This window comes from Pelodiscus sinensis, chromosome 24 (genome assembly GCF_052426305.1).
Source record: "Pelodiscus sinensis isolate ZL-2025 chromosome 24, ASM5242630v1, whole genome shotgun sequence".
In the NCBI taxonomy this organism is placed as follows: domain Eukaryota; kingdom Metazoa; phylum Chordata; order Testudines; family Trionychidae; genus Pelodiscus; species Pelodiscus sinensis.
Genome location: NC_143075.1, coordinates 2,273,397 through 2,290,991, shown reverse-complemented (window position 1 = coordinate 2,290,991; position 17,595 = coordinate 2,273,397). Strand labels below are relative to the sequence as shown.

Below are 17,595 nucleotides of genomic sequence, written 5' to 3'. Positions count from 1 at the left end.
CCAATAATATTCTCTTCTAGTTTTCAAATCTTAAGCTGTGCCAACACAGAGCACTATGCCAAATTTCTGTTCTCTCTCTTTTCTGTAAGGTTTATTGAGAAGCAATCTATTCCAGGTTCCTCCTATTTCTCCGGTTCACCTTGGTTCCGTCTCAAGATCCGCTCAGTAATGTCATATTTGAGGACTGAACTTGCTTTGGCAATCCTGTCTCTCTTCTCTTTGGCTTTATGAGAAGCAATCCCATTAGGACTAGAACAGAGTTTAAAGAGAAGCTAGATAATTTCATGGAGGTTAGGTCCATAAAAGGCTATTAGCCAGGGGATAGAAATGGTGTCCTTGGCCTCTGTTTGTCAGAGGCTGGAGAGGGATGGCAGGAGACAAATCGCTTGATCATTGTCTTCGGTCCACCCTCTCTGGGCACCTGGTGCTGGCCACTGTCGGCAGACAGGATACTGGGCTAGATGGACCTTTGGTCTGACCCAGTACGGCCGTTCTTATGTTCAAGGCACATCCTGTTGTCCGGGCACAACCCAGCCCTTACATTCTGTAAGTTACAAATCAGAGGAAGCGGAATACTGAACGTAGTGGTCTTTGCTCTTACCGTTTAGGAGGAGTTCTTGTTCAAAAACTCTCACACATATATAAATAGACTAGCAGACTTAGCCGGAGTTGCCTGGGTCCTTCAGGGCAGGGGGCTGGTGGCCTAGAGCGTGTAGGAGTCAGGGGATGGGGGAGGAGATGCACGAGGCTGGGGGGGTGCAAGAGTGAGGGTTGGGGTAGTATCCAGCATAGGCCTTCTCTCTCCCCAAGCCCATCCCGCCCAGGTAGCCAAAGGGCCATTTTCTCCCCCAAACCCCAGAGGCCTTTTTCTCCTCCCCCCGTCCCTCCCCCAGCATTGCAGACAAGGGCCAGGAGGGAGGGGAAGGTTTAAAGCAGGGGGACTACTTACCCGGTGTGCAGGCAAGTTGGCGGAGCTGGCCCAATAAAACATCCCCTCACCCACCTTGCCTTGCTAACACTGCGGCAAACCAATGGCCCAGATACCCTGCCCTCACCGTGCCACAAGGCATGATTCACCTACGAGGAGCAATGGGCTCAAGTCACAGGGGGGAGGTCTAGGTTGGAGAATAAGAAAAACTATTTCCCTAGGCGGGTGGGGAAGCCCTGGGCTGGGTTCCCTAGGGAGGGGGTGGAGTCTCCATCCCTAGAGGTGTTTAAGTCCCGGCTTGACCAAGCCCTGGCTGGGCTGATTGAGTTGGGTTGGTCCTGCCTTGGGCAGGGGGCTGGACTCAATGACTCCTGAGGTCTCTTCCAGCTCTAGGATTCCAGGATACTCCCTGCACCCCTACCCCAGGCTGAAACTTTCCACAAGGGACAATCAGCAAACAACATTGTTTTATGTCAGCAAATCGGATTTGGGTAAAATCACGTGTCCTGAAGTGACAACTCCAAAGTCTCTGCTACGTCTGCGGCTTGGGGCTGTGGCCACACGGAGGCCTGGACAGCCTGTGCAGTGAGTGCGGGGCAGGTACAGAATTTCACTGACCCTGGCTACGCACGGCAGAGCACGCTCAGCAGGGTCGCGTGTTCAGGTCGTTTGTAACAGAGCCGCAGTGTCAGGCTTCCGCTCGGTTTCATTTCGCACCGGCAGCGAGTACCTGCCGTGGGCAACAGGGGACTGAACCACAGGGACTAAACGCGAAGCCCTGAAGGGAGCCAGTAGCACGGTCGGTGCCCACAACTGGCCTCGGTCAGTGGGCAGTCAGTGAAGACAAGCCTCCAGCCCCACCCCTTTCCCCCCCAGGAGGCGAGATGGCGTGCCGCACACATGCCCCCTCTCCCACTCACGGGCAGGGGAGTGGACATGCGCTCGCCGCAGCCTCCCCAGCCCCAGAGGAAGGCGCACCGCACGGCCGAGCCCAGCACAGCCTCAGGGGAGGGAGGACGCAGGGCGAGCTGCGCAGCGTGGTGCCAGCCTCCCCAGCCCCAGAGGAAGGCGCACCGCACGGCCGAGCCCAGCACAGCCTCAGGGGAGGGAGGACGCAGGGCGAGCTGCGCAGCGTGGTGCCAGCCTCCCCAGCCCCAGAGGAAGGCGCACCGCACGGCCGAGCCCAGCACAGCCTCAGGGGAGGGAGGACGCAGGGCGAGCTGCGCAGCGTGGTGCCAGCCTCCCCAGCCCCAGAGGAAGGCGCACCGCACGGCCGAGCCCAGCACAGCCTCAGGGGAGGGAGGACGCAGGGCGAGCTGCGCAGCGTGGTGCCAGCCTCCCCAGCCCCAGAGGAAGGCGCACCGCACGGCCGAGCCCAGCACAGCCTCAGGGGAGGGAGGACGCAGGGCGAGCTGCGCAGCGTGGTGCCAGCCGCCCCAGCCCCGGAACACCAAGGGCAGGAGGAGGGTGCACTGCACAGTCCAGCCCCACCCACCCAGCCTCTCCTACAGCAGGAGGGCGGGCGCCAGGGGCAGCAACACTCCGCCCCAGTGCGCCTACAGCAGGTGTTCTGGAGGCGGAGCGTGGGCAGGCCTGCCCCCGCCGCCCCTGGGGGACTGGCCCATTTAGTCTCTGCGGGGCGATGCCACCTCAGAGCGAGAGGGGCTTCCCGCACGATTCCCCACACAGCAAGACGGAAACAGCATCACAAAGACGTGTGTAAGCACGAGTGCCCAAAGGGGCGGGTCCCTCTGACCAGGATACCCCCCCCCCCCCCCAAGCTCTGCCTCCAGCATCCAAATCCCGACTCGTGAAACTTGCCCCGGGGGGAGACTGGATTTCCTCCCGGTCTGGTTTTAAGAACAGGAAACGCCGCAGGAGTGAGTTAAGCTGGCGAAGTGGCCAATGGAGTTGGCTATAACCCACGCCCGTAGGAACGTGTCTGACCACGTGCATGTCTAAACGGCCATTCCTGCTGCTCGCGACAGACGACCAGCCCTGGGCATCCAGCTGCAGGCTGCCTGCTACGGCCCTGCGGCCACGGGTGTGAACAGCACCGAAGAGTCTGGTTCCGCCTTGCCAAACCAAACTGACTGGGAGGAGCCAAGCAGCTCGGGTCAGCACCTGCTTGCTCCAACTAGGTCTCTGGCCCCGGGGGGGGGGCACTTAGCGACTGGATGCAGCGGCGTGAAGGGGCAGCAACGAAACCCCAATTCAGTCCGGAGCCCTCCCCCGCTGCTCAGCCCCAGCCCTTTACCTTTTTTGATCTTCTTATGGAAGTTAATGGCGTCCACGGAAGCTGTGACGATGTTGGTCTTACAATGGCGAGCAGCCACGATCCCAGCCACCTCGTCCATGAGCTTCATGGTGACACCTGAAAGAGGAGCAGTGCGGATCAGTGACCAGACCAAACCCGGGGGGGTGGAGGGGGGGCTTTCCTGGACTCACGGGGCTTGTGAGAAGCAGCAGCAAGCTGCACTTCAGAGGGGCAAGCTGTGCCCGAAGGCCGGCTACTGCCACGCCTCCGCACTCAGAGCAGGCGCGCGCTCTAAGCCCGTCGCGCAGGCCTCTCCTTGGGAGCACAGGGGCAGCAGGCTGCTCTCGCCACCGAGAGGCTGGCCTGGGGTCTGGCTTGGGTTGAAACCAGGAAGAGGATGTGAGCAACAGAAGTGTCACTAACTCACCTTTTCCAGACAACGAGCAGCCCTGTGGCACCTTGGAAACTAACGAAAATATCTCGAGCATCACGAGCTTCCCTGGCCACCCCCACTTCGCCAGACAGGGCCAGCGGGGACACACACGGGCTGGCAGGAAGCGGCTTTGGCCCAGGAAAGCTCACGATTCGGTATCTACATTATTGCGCGTCGCTAAGGTGCTCCAGGACTGCTCGTCTTTTAAAGCTCCAGGACAACCCCCCCCCAGACTTGTACGTTCTTTCAGTGTCCCCAGAGGCCAACACGCCCTTGGCTTCGGGAATGCACCCCCAGCACCTCTGCCCAGCTCGTCGCTGCACCAAGGGGCCCCGCCCAAGGCCCCGCTAACCGGAGCGTTGACGCGCTGCAATGTGGCTGGCTGAGCAACGTGGCTGGGCCGCCGACAGGACGGCAGCGTGGTGAACCCGCGCGGTCTCCGCCCCGCCGACGTGGTGAGATCACCACCGCTTTGTTCTATCCAACTCTGAGCAGGACCCCGGGGAGGACGTTGCAGGGGAAACGCGTAAAGGGCATGGCTCCAGCCACACCAGGTGGAAAGCAGCCGCTACAGCCCCCAGCCGTGGCTCTGAAAGGAGCCGATCCTCGGATGCTCTGTCGAGGCGGGCTGCCAACGGGATAATCCTCTTCGCAGAAAATGGGGAGCATCACATTCGTCCTGAGGGGCCACTCGTGGGATTGAAAGCACCAGCTGAGACGACCCACGGGGCCCCAAGCTCCATGTCTCCCAGGCACTCAGATTAACGTTGAGAAATGCCACGGTCCCACGGCGATGGCCGCCAGGCACAGAGGAAAGGAGCAAACTCCACCCTGTGGATATCGCACATCGCCGAGGTGTTGTCCGTCACGGTCAACACCTTTGCCTTGCAGGTCAGCAGGAACGCCCGAGCTCTCTGAGCTCCCTCATACGGACATGCAACATCAGGGCCACGCGTGACCACAGGCCTTGGGTCCACAGATCATTCAGGTGCGCCCGTGTCCAAAGCATCCGTTACTAGAGGGACCTCCGATCGCGGTCTGGCGAAGGGGAGCCCTGCACTCACCACATGGGGCTGCAGCCACCAGCCAAGGGGGCGCGGGGCTGCCAGCCGTACGGTGACCAGGTGCTGAGAGGGTCTCTGGAGGGCTTGAAGACAGACGGACTCAGCCACGCTTGGACAGGCAGAGCTGAAGATGAGTGGAATGGAGGACAAGAGGCCATGTGCCCATGGAACCTCATGCAAGTGCGCACGGTAGCGTTCGGGCTTCACTGAAGCCCTGGGACAAAGCCTGCCCTAGCCTGGAATCGGGCCTCCCGCAAGGAGGTGGTCACAAGCGGAATCGAGAAGGGTCCCGAGGAACTCGACCCTCTGAGCAGGAACGAGGGTGGATTTTGGCACATTGAGGATAAGACTCAGCTGAGAAAACGTGGCCCTGACCAGCTCCTCCTACCGGAGCACCTGTTCCCAAGACGAGCCCTGGCTGAGCCAGTCGTCCAGGTCCGGAAAGATCTGCCCCAGCTCCTGCGCAGGAACGTGGCCACCAGCCATTCCCCTTGTAAGAACCGGGGGTGCCATGGTGAGGCTGAAGGGCAGCCCTGTGATCGGACGCTGGCTCACCGCCACCCAAGGGCACGACAGTGGGCTGGAATGATGGAGACATGACGGTACACGTCCTTGAGGCTGAGGGGCCTCCCAGCCCCCCAGATCCTGCCAGGGGATAACTGAGGCCAGAGAAACCACGTGCAACGTGAGCCTTCTTATGAATGCAGTCAGGGCTCTGAGACCTGGGAGGGGCGCAGACCCCCGGGGCCTTTGGAATAAGGAAGTAGCAGGAATAACCCCCCCTGCTCCTGAACTCCTGAGGCGCGCCCCCACCTGCGGGATAAGGAGCTGCTTGTGGGAAGGGTCCCTGAGGAGGGGTGGGGGCGGAGGAAGGGAGGGCAGAGATCTGGATCGAAAACCCCACTCCCACTGGGCTCAGGCTCAGCAGAGGGGTCGTAAAGGAGGTGCCTCCCCCCTCCTCCCCCTTGGTAATGGCGGCCCGGCCAGGGCTCTGTGCTCCGCCCCCCGGCCATGGGGGCTCGAAGGAGGGAGCACACGTGCTGCCAACAGCCACTCCCTCGGGGGGCAGCCTCGCTCTGGGGGGCGCGGGGGGGGGGACAAATATCCAAGTAAAACGTTACCGGTCTGCAAAAGCTTGTGCGCGGGTTTGCCAGCCCGTGGTATAGAAGAGGGCGGGAACCACTGCTCCAGACCTCGAGGCTGCGGAGGCCAGAGTCTGTCCTGTCGGCAACCAGGCCCGCCCCATCCACTCAGGTCCTGAATGGTGCGCTGCTCCTCCGCTGGCGGTTTACCTCTCGGGGGTTCAGAGGCCACCACCGATGGGCGTGGCTGGGGGTGGCATAGAGGTGTTCCTCTCCCCTCCGTGGCACACGGCTCCTACGCACGCACCCACCAGGGATATTCAGCAGCGAACGGCCCTGTGCTGGAACACGCTCCAAGGACACGGCCCAGTGCAGGTTTCCAGCCATTGATTGCTCAAACGACTGTCACTCTATTGCTGCCAGGAGTGCGGAGGCAAAGCACCCTGACGTCTATTTAGCACAGTCGTCCATCAACGGTAACCTGCACTTCACCTCCGAAGCGCCTGTTCCCACTCTCCCCAGCGAATGTGACAATGAAACCGCCCCGCTGGCCAGCTGCACGTTGGGTAATTTATTACAGCTATTTAACGGCCCCACGGATGACAGATTCATGGCCCAGTTGTGCAATGCCGCAGAGAACAGGCAGGGTGTCTTTTCAGGTAACCCACGCTGAGCCTTCAAATCGCCACAGGCCGACTGCACAACCACCGAGCGCCAGCCCGAGGACGGGCCAGTGAACACGGCGGGTCTGTGTCGAAGGCCCTTTGGGAGAGTCTGCACCCACCGTGCCTTTGCCAGAGACACGGCGACACCCAGCGACTGGCACCGCCGTGCTCTGGGTTGGATGCTGCCACGCTTGGACCCTGCGGCTGAGGCCAGAGCATAAGGAATTAGCTAATCTGGGAACACGCATGGCACGGAGGAGGAACAGCAGCATGCAGAGCCGCTTCCCCGACACTCCCGTAGCGGCGAGGGGCGTGGAGCCACGGATACCCCTGGGAGCTGGGCGGCATGTGCCCCACACCCAGACCCTGCACCACCCTCCCACCCCGGCAAAACCTTTAGGCTTTAATCCCTGGTTCCCAGGGTTGCCAGCCTGAAGAGGTTCAAGTGTATTCCAGCAGGGCCCTGGTCCCAGAGAGCTCCCGGCCAGAGGGGCGTGCTGCGTTACAGCTGTGCAGTGCACGGTGCTCTACGGCCTGAAGTGCAAATCCCCAGCCGCACCGGTTTCTGCTGGCCGGCGAGCGCCACAAAGACCGAGACCGGGAAATAGAGTCATGAGGTAAAAGAAATGGACAGAGATCACCCCCCAGGCCCAGAGCGCCTCAGGCTCTGCATCAGGGCCTGCCTGCCTTCCTGCGCACGCACTCTGCTCCACAACCGCTGAGTCCTTCCATGCGCTGGGGCTTGAAAGAAACGTCCCCAAGCGGGCGGCCACCACCGGTGCAGCCCTGCTCGCCGCGTTCCACCCGCATCGCAAAGCTCCCCCCGGCCCAGGAAAAGCCTCGCGCCATTTCCCCTAAAACAAGGGCCGCCATCGAAGCAGCTACAGAACCCAGCACTGGGGCACCCAGCTCCGGTCCTCTGTTCGCTACCATCGGGCTCCCGCAGTTAGCAAACCTCAGCCTCCCGCCTCCATTCCCCATCTGTAAAATGAGGATTCGTTCCCTCTGCCTCTCCACTTCCTCCCCGGGCTCCTGATTCTCTCAGCATCCTCTCCCCATGACCCAGCTCCTTTCTGGCTCCTGCCCCAGTCCCTTTGCTCAGCCAGGCCCAATCCCCCCGCTCGCCCGCTCACAGGGGGACATCCAGCCTGGGGCACACACGGGACAGACCAACATTCATCCCAAGCAGGTGAAATCTGCCACAAAGTGATAAGCATCTGTGACGTAGTGGGGGTACCTGGCTGGTTTCTATGCTGCTGGCTCTGGGGGAACCCCCACTGGCTGCTGTGGGTACCACGACCCAGCAAAACAGGATGAGTCACTATGCAAACCAGTGGCCAGACACCCCCCATGGAGAGGAACAAAGGAAGGTGGAATGCTGCCTTGGCTGGGGGGCAGGGCTGGAAGTGAGTGAGTTGGTTGCTGGCTGTCGGAGGGCATGGAGGAGAGCCTAGGGAGAGGAGCTGGAGTTTAGGGGCCCAGTCTCCCCCATCTCAAGGGGGCCTGAGGCATCCTAGCCCAGTTCCTGTGACCAGATTACATCTGTGCTGCGCTGTGCTGGAGGAGCAGTAAACCACCCTCAATTCCACTGGCTGGTGCAGTCTGTTTGCGCCATTTCGGGGTGCAGGAGACGGGGGACCCCAACGCGCCGTCACACTGGTGTCAGAAGTGGGATGCACTGCACCCCGTGGATGGAGCTTCCAGCGGCAAGCGACAAGGCGCAGTAGAAGCAAGAGCCCTGGAGCCAGGCATGCTGGAGACAGAGCGAAGCGGTTCCTGGGAATCGTGGGGCGCTGCAGCACTAGACTGGTGAGTCTGCACCGAGGGGCCCAGCGGGCAGATGGCCTACGCCCGACTCTTGAAGGCAGAGCTGGTGGGGCTGTGCAGAGAGAGGGGCTTGCCTGTGCGGAAAGCAGCCAAGGCCCAGCTGATTACCCAGCTGGAAGAGAATGACCAGCCACAGGGCCAGGATCTTGTCCCCAGGGGAAGCAGCCAGACCCCCCCTGAGAGTGTGTCAGGCTCAGAGAGGGGGAGGAGCGCTGGAACCCAACGGAGAGATGAGACAGCGTCTCCCGGGAGGCCTGCAAGCCGTAGCCCATCTAGGGCAGGGGCCAGCCCAGCGGAGCTGCGGCGGCTGGAGATCCAGCTGCGGATCAGGGAATTGGAAGTAGAGGACCGAGAGAGGGAGCGCCAAGATCGAGAGAGGCAGCGACAGCATGAGCTGGCCATGGCAGAGCGGAGAACCGGCGGGGCACCGGCTGCGCCAAGTGCGGATGGGCCCCAAGGTCCCAGGGCTGCCAGCCACTTGGAGAGGCTCGTGGTGGCCCAATTGAAGGACATGGGTGACATAGACGGGTTCCTCAGCTCCTTTGAGAGGGCCTGTGGGCTGCAACGGGTTCCCCCAGCTGACTGGCTGCAGGAGCTCATCCCCGCACTGAGCCAGGAGGCGGCCGGAGTGCTCAGTCAGCTGGAGGACCTACAGCCAGGGGATTACAACCGAGTCAAGGAGGCCCTGCTGCACAAGTTCGGGCTGACCCCCGAGATATACAGGAAGAAGTTCCGGGGGGTACAGAAAGGGCCACGGGAGACCTATGTGGACCTGGCCTCCCGCCTGGCGCAATACTGCCGCAAGTGGGTGTCTGGAGTTGGAGCCCAGACCGCAGAGGAGCTGCTCAAGCTGGTCATGATGGAGCAGTTCTATGAAGCGTGCCCACCCAAACTGAGGCTGTGGCTCAAGGACCGGAGACCAGAGAACCCCCAGGAGGCCGGGAGACTGGCGGATGAGTTCACGGAGAGCCGGTCCGGGTGTGAACGGGAGTCCCGGAGAGAAAGGGAACCGCGCAGAGACCGGATCTCGGCTGAGCGACGGAGGGAGTCAACTACGGGGCGAGACCAAGGAACAGGTCGTCTGCGCCCCAGAGAACCAGCCAGGGCCTGGACAGAGACAGCCCAAAGCCTAACTTGCCATCGCTGTGGGCAAAAAGGCCACAAGAGGGCTCAGTGCACCAGGTCCCAGGACCGGGGACTGTCCAGGGTTAACTGGCTGGGGCGGGAGGAAGGGCAGGCTGCCCCAGAGGCAGGGGCTGGCAGGCAAACCTCAGCTCAGAGAGAGGGGAAGGATGCTCAGTGCACCTCCCCTGGGAGGTCTGATTCTCAGGAGGCGGATTTCTCCGTGTACCGGGTGGGGGCAGGACGGCCCCTGCGGAGCGAGTGCCTCATACCCCTGGAGGTGGATGGTAGGAAGGTGACGGGCTTCTGGGACACGGGGGCGGAGGTGACTCTGGCCCGATCTGACATAGTGGCCCAGGAGCGGATACTACCCCACGCGCAGCTGACCCTGAAGGGCATAGACGGGTCCCCGTTTAAGGTGCCTGTAGCCAGGGTGCATCTGAAATGGGGGGCGAAGGAAGGCCTCAAGGAAGTGGGGGTGCACCCGCACTTGCCCACCGAGGTGCTGATGGGGAACGACCTAGAGGAGTGGCCCCATGAATCCCAGCGGGCTCTAGTCACTACCCGGAGCCAGAGCCAGCGGGGGGCTGACAACGTGGGTCCAGGGAAGGACTCCTGGCAGCGTCCTCAGGGTCCCATCCCAGTGGACACGGGGTCCAGCCAGGCTGGGACTCCGGACCTAGGCAGAGGTGGGGGACAGGTCCCGATCCCTGCCTCAGCAGCTGAATTCCAGGCTGAGGTGCAGGCAGACCCCTCCTTGCAGAGGCTGAGGGACCAGGCTGGCCTCCGTGCAGCTCAGCCCCGGGGGAGAGGTGGCCAGGAGAGATTCCTGCGGGAGCGTGGGCTCCTGTTCCGTGAGTGGCTCCCCCCCAGGAAGGCGAGGGCATGGAGGGTAGAGCGGCAGCTGGTCGTCCCCCGAAAGTATCGCCTCAAGCTGCTGTATTTGGCCCACGATGTCCCCGTTGGGGGCCACCGGGGGATCCGGAGCACCCGGCTGAAGCTGCTCCAGCACTTCTATTGGCCGGGAATCTTTACAGCCGTGCAGCGGTACTGCCGGTCCTGTGACTCCTGCCAGAGGGGCGGGAAGGCCCAAGACAGGAGGAACGCGGCTTGGGGGTCTCTACCCCAGATAGACCCTCTGGGCTTGCTGAGAGAGTTATGGGAGGGGAAGTCCTCCCTGGATGGAGCATCGGGGGTGGAAGCCGCCCTGGCTGTCCAGAGAAGGCTCGCTGGGCTCATGGCCCCGGCCCGAGAGACCCCGGCCAGAGATCAAGGCCAGCGGAAGGGTGGGTGTGACCCCCGAGGACAGGCCTGGGCCAGTCACCCTGGAGCGGGGCGGCGAGTGGACAGAGGGAAGCCAATTCATGTGGGGCCTCGCCACGGCCGGCCCGAGTCAAGGGGAGCACCCATGTCCTCAGGGCGGGTTCCCACGCAGAGGACCCGAACTTCCCTAGGTCACGAGCGGAGTGACCCTGCTCAGTTCGCTCTCGGAGGGGGGAGAACTGTGACGTAGTGGGGGTACCTGGCTGGTTTCTATGCTGCTGGCTCTGGGGGAACCCCCACTGGCTGCTGTGGGTACCACGACCCAGCAAAACAGGATGAGTCACTATGCAAACCAGTGGCCAGACACCCCCCATGGAGAGGAACAAAGGAAGGTGGAATGCTGCCTTGGCTGGGGGGCAGGGCTGGAAGTGAGTGAGTTGGTTGCTGGCTGTCGGAGGGCATGGAGGAGAGCCTAGGGAGAGGAGCTGGAGTTTAGGGGCCCAGTCTCCCCCATCTCAAGGGGGCCTGAGGCATCCTAGCCCAGTTCCTGTGACCAGATTACATCTGTGCTGCGCTGTGCTGGAGGAGCAGTAAACCACCCTCAATTCCACTGGCTGGTGCAGTCTGTTTGCGCCATTTCGGGGTGCAGGAGACGGGGGACCCCAACGCGCCGTCACAGCATCTGAAAACGGGCTGAGAGCGGAAGGTGTCAGGAAACCCTAATAGGGAGGAGTGGCACCAGGCCCTCCTGCCAACAGAAACGCCGTCTGGCTGACCAGCGCGGCAGCTCTGGCATTTCCTACAAGCCACTTCCCACCGACCAAGGCATGAGAACTAGAGCTCACGCACTGCTGGAGCCGGACCGTTCATTCTAGTTAACTGGCTGTCTGGGGAAGGGAATTCATCTTCTGTGTCCAACCACGTTGTTTTATCCAGGCAGCATTTATCATCTCCTACTGTATGTAAGATGTTATAAATAACCTACAGATTCAGTAACCCAAGGAAAGTCTGCCAAGTACAGTTTTAAATAGATCGTTTTATTCCACTGAGATTTAGCCCTGCTTGGCCTAAAGCAGCACACGGTAAGATTCCACTGACAGAATATCTAAAAATACCACAGCCGGGCAAGCATGCAAAGACAGCGACAGCTTTGCCAGATCCCTTCCCCGCTTTAAAGAGCAGGATGTTAGCTATGAAGTAATAAAATCTTCAAACAATATTTTTTCTACCAAATATGGACAGTTCCGAGAGTAACATGGATGCTTAGCACCTTTCATTTCCCCTCTCAGTATCTCTAAGTGTCTCAGCAGGGCTGCTGGAACAGACGGGGTACAGAAGGGGTGCTCAGAGCTACTGAACCTGCATCTTCAAGCTGGGGGGCTTAGGGGGTGCAGCAGCATCCCCAACACCCTACTTCAAGCACTGATGCATCTCAGAATAAGCCCTATGAGCCCATATTCCTGACATTGTCTGGGGACCTTTGACAACGTGGGGGAAGAAGTATTTTCGCCACTCCTTGTCTAGGCAATGCAAAATCCATAGGCAAACCTGTGCACAGCTTCATTAGCCCAGCCCTCAGGACCGGCTAGGCACTAGCCAGACTCAGAAGTCCAAGGTGTACTATGCGCGTGGCACTAAGTGCTACTAGGTGAACTCTAAATGTGCACACAAACGGGGATGTTGAATTGGGGTCCCTACTTTGTAACACACACCTGTCACATCCCGGATCTGGAAGGAGCCATGTCCAGCTACCCAAAGCCACACAAGCTCCACACTGATCTATGAATCGCCCCAGAACAGAAAGATCCCCCCAGGGCCGATCCTCTTCAGCCCCCACGTCCCCTTGCACTGCGGATTATGGAGCCAGAAACCCACCATTACATTCCCCCCTTTCCTACAGACACCCAGAAAGGCACTAACCTCCCTGCATCTCCAGCGCCCCTGAATTCGGCCCCAAGCCAGAGAGCCCTCCCCTTGTAGCCACATGCAGTTGCCTGTCCTAGACCCCGCACTCCCGTTAGGCCTTCTAACCTAGGTGCGGCATAAACTGCCGCATCAAGAGACCAAATCCTAAGGAAAAGGTTTGAATAAAACAAACAGCCCCTTGCTGGTCTGCATGCGGCCCCGCCCTGGCTCTTTGGCTGGACGGGTGGAGGCTGGTGTTGCCTACACTTCTGGCCATGAAACCGGGATGGATCTGACCTTCTCCCATTTTATTTGGGCACACTCTTCCCTTCCCAGGCGCCGACGGCAAACCCCTGCCCTTGCCTTATTTCTCAGGCCATGGCTGCTGCCAGACAGCAGGACACTTCTTCAGCCAGTTACAGTCATTTCAGGGGCTGGATTTCTAGTCTGAGACTCGCGAGGTAAGATTCACATTCACTTTTCTCAAGCGGGTCACTGCTTTCCTTCCCGCATTAAGAAAGCAGCTGGGCTTGGCCTCCCCGCGAATCCCAACAGATGGGGATGCAGATATTTTCGCATGTAACATGTAACTGCCTGTGGATCTTAGGGTTTGGCAGCATGGTGACTATTTTTTAAAACATTGTTCAAAATAGACTCTTGCAAAAACACTTTCCAACAGCCTCTGCTGTCGCCCGGGTCATGTCTGTCTAAGCGGGAGCTGCCGGCGTGTTCGGAATTCATGAAGAATTCCTAACCTTAAACGACCAAGGGAGCAAAGAAAATCCCCCCTTGTCGCTTTCCCTTCGCAAGCTGGGCAATTCATCCACTGGGGAGAATGTCACTTCTCTGTGTATTTTACAGCAGGGCCGCTGCATCCCAGCCCTGGCCCCACAGCCCACACTGCCCAGTGCTGCACAGGCAGCGTCTAGCTCTGGGGTCAGGCGGGAGAGCAGGGGAGCAGGAGGGAACGGGGCTCAGTGGGGAGGAAGGAGGGAGGCACATGCCAGACAGGAGGGATTTGGAGGTTTTGTGCCAGAGGCAGGTGTCACACCCCCACGTGCTTTCCGAAATGTGGCTTATGAATATGCATAAGTTGAAGACACTTTAGGCAAAATGCATCATGTGACATTTCAGCGTTAGGCTGCGCCGCCTGTGAATATTCCACGTCTGTGCACGTCACTTTTGTACGTGAGGTTAGAAATAGGGAGTGTGGGTCTGCCTGCAAACGCGCTGGGTGCCATTAGCGATACTCCGGCGCTCAAGGGGACGATCTGGAAATGGTCTGGTTTGTCCTGTAAGCCCGAACCTTGAGTGGCCCTACAAAGACACGCGAGCATGGCCCCTGGAGCTGGACTCCATCTTGAATCTGGTATTTTTCCATGGGGATGGGGAGATAAACAAAGGATCCCCCTCCCGCCAGGGGAAGTCTATTCGAGGAATGGAAAGCAATCAGGCTTTGGTTGTCAGCTGGCTTTTGAAATTGCCTCCCCACCTTAGAGGATACACGTGAAGAAAGCCGCAGAGCTCTGAACCCCAGCCAGAGGGCAACCCAACTGTCCTCAAGCATTTTACTTGAAACGGGGAGGAGCGAGGAACGGACTTTGAAACACGCTCTCCTGGCGTATTGGGCTTAATTGGAGAGTTTGTATTTCGCTTGATCTGGCTGCTTTCACTTGCACTCACTCAAAGCCTCCTTTTTGTATTGAACACACTTGTTACCAAGCCCCGTGTAAAGAACCGCGCATCTCTCGCTCATCGAGAAGAGTCTACTTGGGGCTCTGGTCCTCTTTGGGGCCATGCTGCCGGGTGCTGCCAAAGCCCCAGAGGTGAGCTGGTGCATTGTGTTGGTCGGCAGGGTGAGGGGCGGGAGAAGGGAGAGCATCGCCCCAGCTCTGTGCCTTGGCTGGGGGAGGCCAGAACTTCTGGCTCAGGACAGGGTGGGGGGGTGCCCAGAGGGCAGGTTGGCAGCTCTGCAGCCTGCTCAGGCCACTGGCTGACAGGCCCATGGGGACCCCTCACGGCAGGTTTAAGGAGACAGTGCGCTACCTAACAGCGAGCTCGGGTCTCTTGGGTGGAGGAGAGCATTTCACTTTGAGTGCAGGGCTTTGTTTTAAGTTAATCACCGCTGGAGAGTGCGCCCAAGGCAAGAGGAGCACACTCCTATCCGTGTCAAAGGGGCGGGGACGGGCCCAGACAGGAAACTAAAATACCTGCCCCCGATTCTAACCCCACGCGCCAAATGAGGTCAGACTCATCGAAGGCCCCCAAAGTGCCCTCCAGGCTTTTACTGGGCAAGTTAAGTAAGCGCCTCTGAACTGGGGGGGGGGGGCAGTTTACAAAGTGGAGTCGTCTATTTGTACATGCAGCTATTGAAAAGTTCTCATATTTGGGTAGCTGTCCTGGTATCCGAGTCACAAGAAGCCTCTTCCAGCAGGCTCGCCCCTTGCATGTAGGGCAGGGGGCTCCAGCCTTTTAACCACAAGGGCACTTTTCACTTAAGCGCAAGGTAAGATTGACCTGCAACCCCAATACCCTTGCCCGGCTTCCTTCCCCCCTTCGCTGAGGCCCCACCCTGCTCACTCCGTCCCCTTCCCCAAACCTCACTTACTCTCAGCAGGCTGGGGTGGGGGGGGGGGGGGGGTGCAGGCTCTGGTCTTAGGCCCAGGGTGCAGAGTAGGGGGGCTCACCCTTAGGCCAGGGTCGGGGACTGGGGTGCAGGAGGGGTGTCCCAGTGTAAGCTCTGGGGGCAGGGGGCCTCACGTCTGGACAGGAGGGTCAGGGCTGGGATGGGGTTCAGGCTCTGGCTGGGCTCCATTTCACAGCAGTGGGGTCGAGGCAGCCCACTCCTGAAAGCCGCTGGCTTGTACAGCAACGGCTCCGTGGCACCATGCGCTGCCCCTCACCCACAGGCACGGAGCCCGCAGCTTCTACTGGCCACGGTTCCCCACTGCTGATCAATGGAGCTGCAGGAGGGGTCTGCAGGCCAGGCCAGCGTGTGGAGACCCCCTGCTCCGCCTCTCTCGGGGGCCGCAGGGACACGCCAGCCACCGCCAGCAGCACCAGGTACCAAGGGATGACGACTCCAGCCAGCAAGCAGGAGGCCCCTGGGGGCAGCTCCACGGCAGAGGGCAGCGGATAAGGCAACTGACGTGCCAGCGCTCGGTAGCTTCCCAGCCAAACCAGCCAGGACCCCCCGCCAGAGGCTCCAAGATCCAGCGGTCGATCCCGACCGACTGGCTGGTGCCCACCACTGGAGCGGGACGCGCCGCCGCACGCTGGGACCCGTATTTACAATTAGCAACCTCGCTGCCCTTCTCTGCCGGACCCAGCAGGGCCGGGGCCTGTTCCGGCAGGCAACATGCTGCAGACCCCTACAGCTCCCCAAGCCCCACCCCATCCCCGGTCTGGGATTTCACTCAACCGCTGAACACTTCGATTGATCTGTCCCAGGTCTCTGTCCCCCCTCCCCCCGCCCCCGCCCAACAGCCCCGCGGAGCAGGAGCGCCCATCCCAAGGACAGGGACTGCGAGCAGGGAGGTCCAAAGGCGTTGGATGAACGTTTCAGCAGGCAGCTCCCCAGGAGCCTGTGTACACGGAGCCGGCTTTACACCCCTCCGTGGGTACCAGCCCCCACCCGCCGGCTGTGCTGGCTGGGTGGTTGTGCGTAATGGGGAAGGCTAACCAGAGCGCAGCCGATCAGTAACTGTGGACCCGCTTACTTTCCCAACCCTGATTGCTAGGCTGGCTAAGTGCCGCCTTCGGCTCCAGCCGCTGGTGTGTCCGGCTGCGCTCGCTGCCCACGTGGTACTGCACTGACAAGCCTGGGGCTTGTTTTACCACCAGCCGGGGAGTCGGACTAACCCAGGCTACAAAACCATGTGACTGCTCTCTGTATACGAGCCCATTCGTCACTATGCAGCGTGCCCTGATGTGTCTCCCCCGCACAGAGGTCGCCACAGGTGGCTTCAGGCTCTCACCGGGCAGCGTGAGAAGAGGAGGAGGAGGAGGGGGGGCTGCCCCGAGCAGCTATGGGGCTCTGCAGCTCCATGCCTGAGCCTGGCGCTGGGTTCCACAGCCACGCGTCCACTCCCCTTCCCGTGCCGAGCGGCCTACGTTCACCAGCCCCGGGGCTGCAGCTGCTGCTCGCAGCACCGCACATGCACAGGCTGGGGGAGAAGCAGCAAATCCCCGCCCACGGTCCGGGCCGCAGGCAGCTCCTCGCCGTGCGCAGCCAGAGCCGGCCTCCTTGCCTCAGCACGAGCACGGCTCTGGGGCAGCCAGCTAGGCCAGAGCTGCTCTGCAAGACACGGGGCTCCCTGCCGGCCTGGCAGAGACAAACGCAACCACATTAACCCCGATTTAGAAGAGGGCTTTCGAGGCAGCATCCCATTACTCTGCAGCCGGAGCCAATTCATCACCCGCCGACAGGGCCCCACGGCCCGTCCCGATCACAGCAGCCACGGCCCAGGGGCCGGCTAGACAAGGCTCAGCCCGGGCAAGGGGCGCGGTGTCCAACGGAGACTCTCCCTTCCGGGCAATGAGGGCTGCGCACAGACCCAGAGCCACACTGGGGCGTAGCATTTCCTCCCTTTCTGGGCAGTCACTGACCCCCCAGGCCAGGCAAGGGCAGCCTCAGGCCAGACCCCGGGCTACTCGGAGCCAGGAGCCTGCAAGTTATGCCCACCCCACTCACATTAACGGGGCAAAAGCTGCCCCGCTAGGACCATCCCGTTTGCCTTCCCTGCTTCCTCCTCCCCCTCCTGGGCTCAGCAGGCAGCCAGCTCCCGGGATGGAGCCATGCTGTGGCCAGGGAGGCAGGATTAGTTAACCAGCACCTGCTCAGCCCTCCAGCCTGCAAGCCGAGTGCTCGGGCACCACTGGGTGCAGACCAGCCCGAGCGCCTTAGGCTGCCCCCACCCCACCCCACCCAGCTCAGCCGGCACAGTGTGTTGGGGCAGAGGCAGGGTGCTGCCAAGCTGGGTTAGACCCTGAAGCAAACCACCACCTGCCAACAGGGGCAGTTCATATAGAGGGAGACCCTGACGCGCC

At 60.8% G+C, this 17,595-nt stretch overlaps 1 protein-coding gene across 3 annotated transcripts in view; it reads right to left on the bottom strand.

Annotated features, from left to right (window-relative positions):
• The window catches only part of ACOT7 (acyl-CoA thioesterase 7), a 140,086-nt gene that overhangs the window by 47,377 nt on the left and 75,114 nt on the right, over positions 1–17,595 (bottom strand). For all 3 annotated transcript variants that reach the window (XM_075906808.2, XM_075906806.2, XM_075906807.2), the window contains one exon: positions 3,186–3,302. In XM_075906808.2, the coding sequence (XP_075762923.2) occupies positions 3,186–3,302 (117 nt within the window). The remainder of the gene's footprint in view (positions 1–3,185; positions 3,303–17,595) is intronic.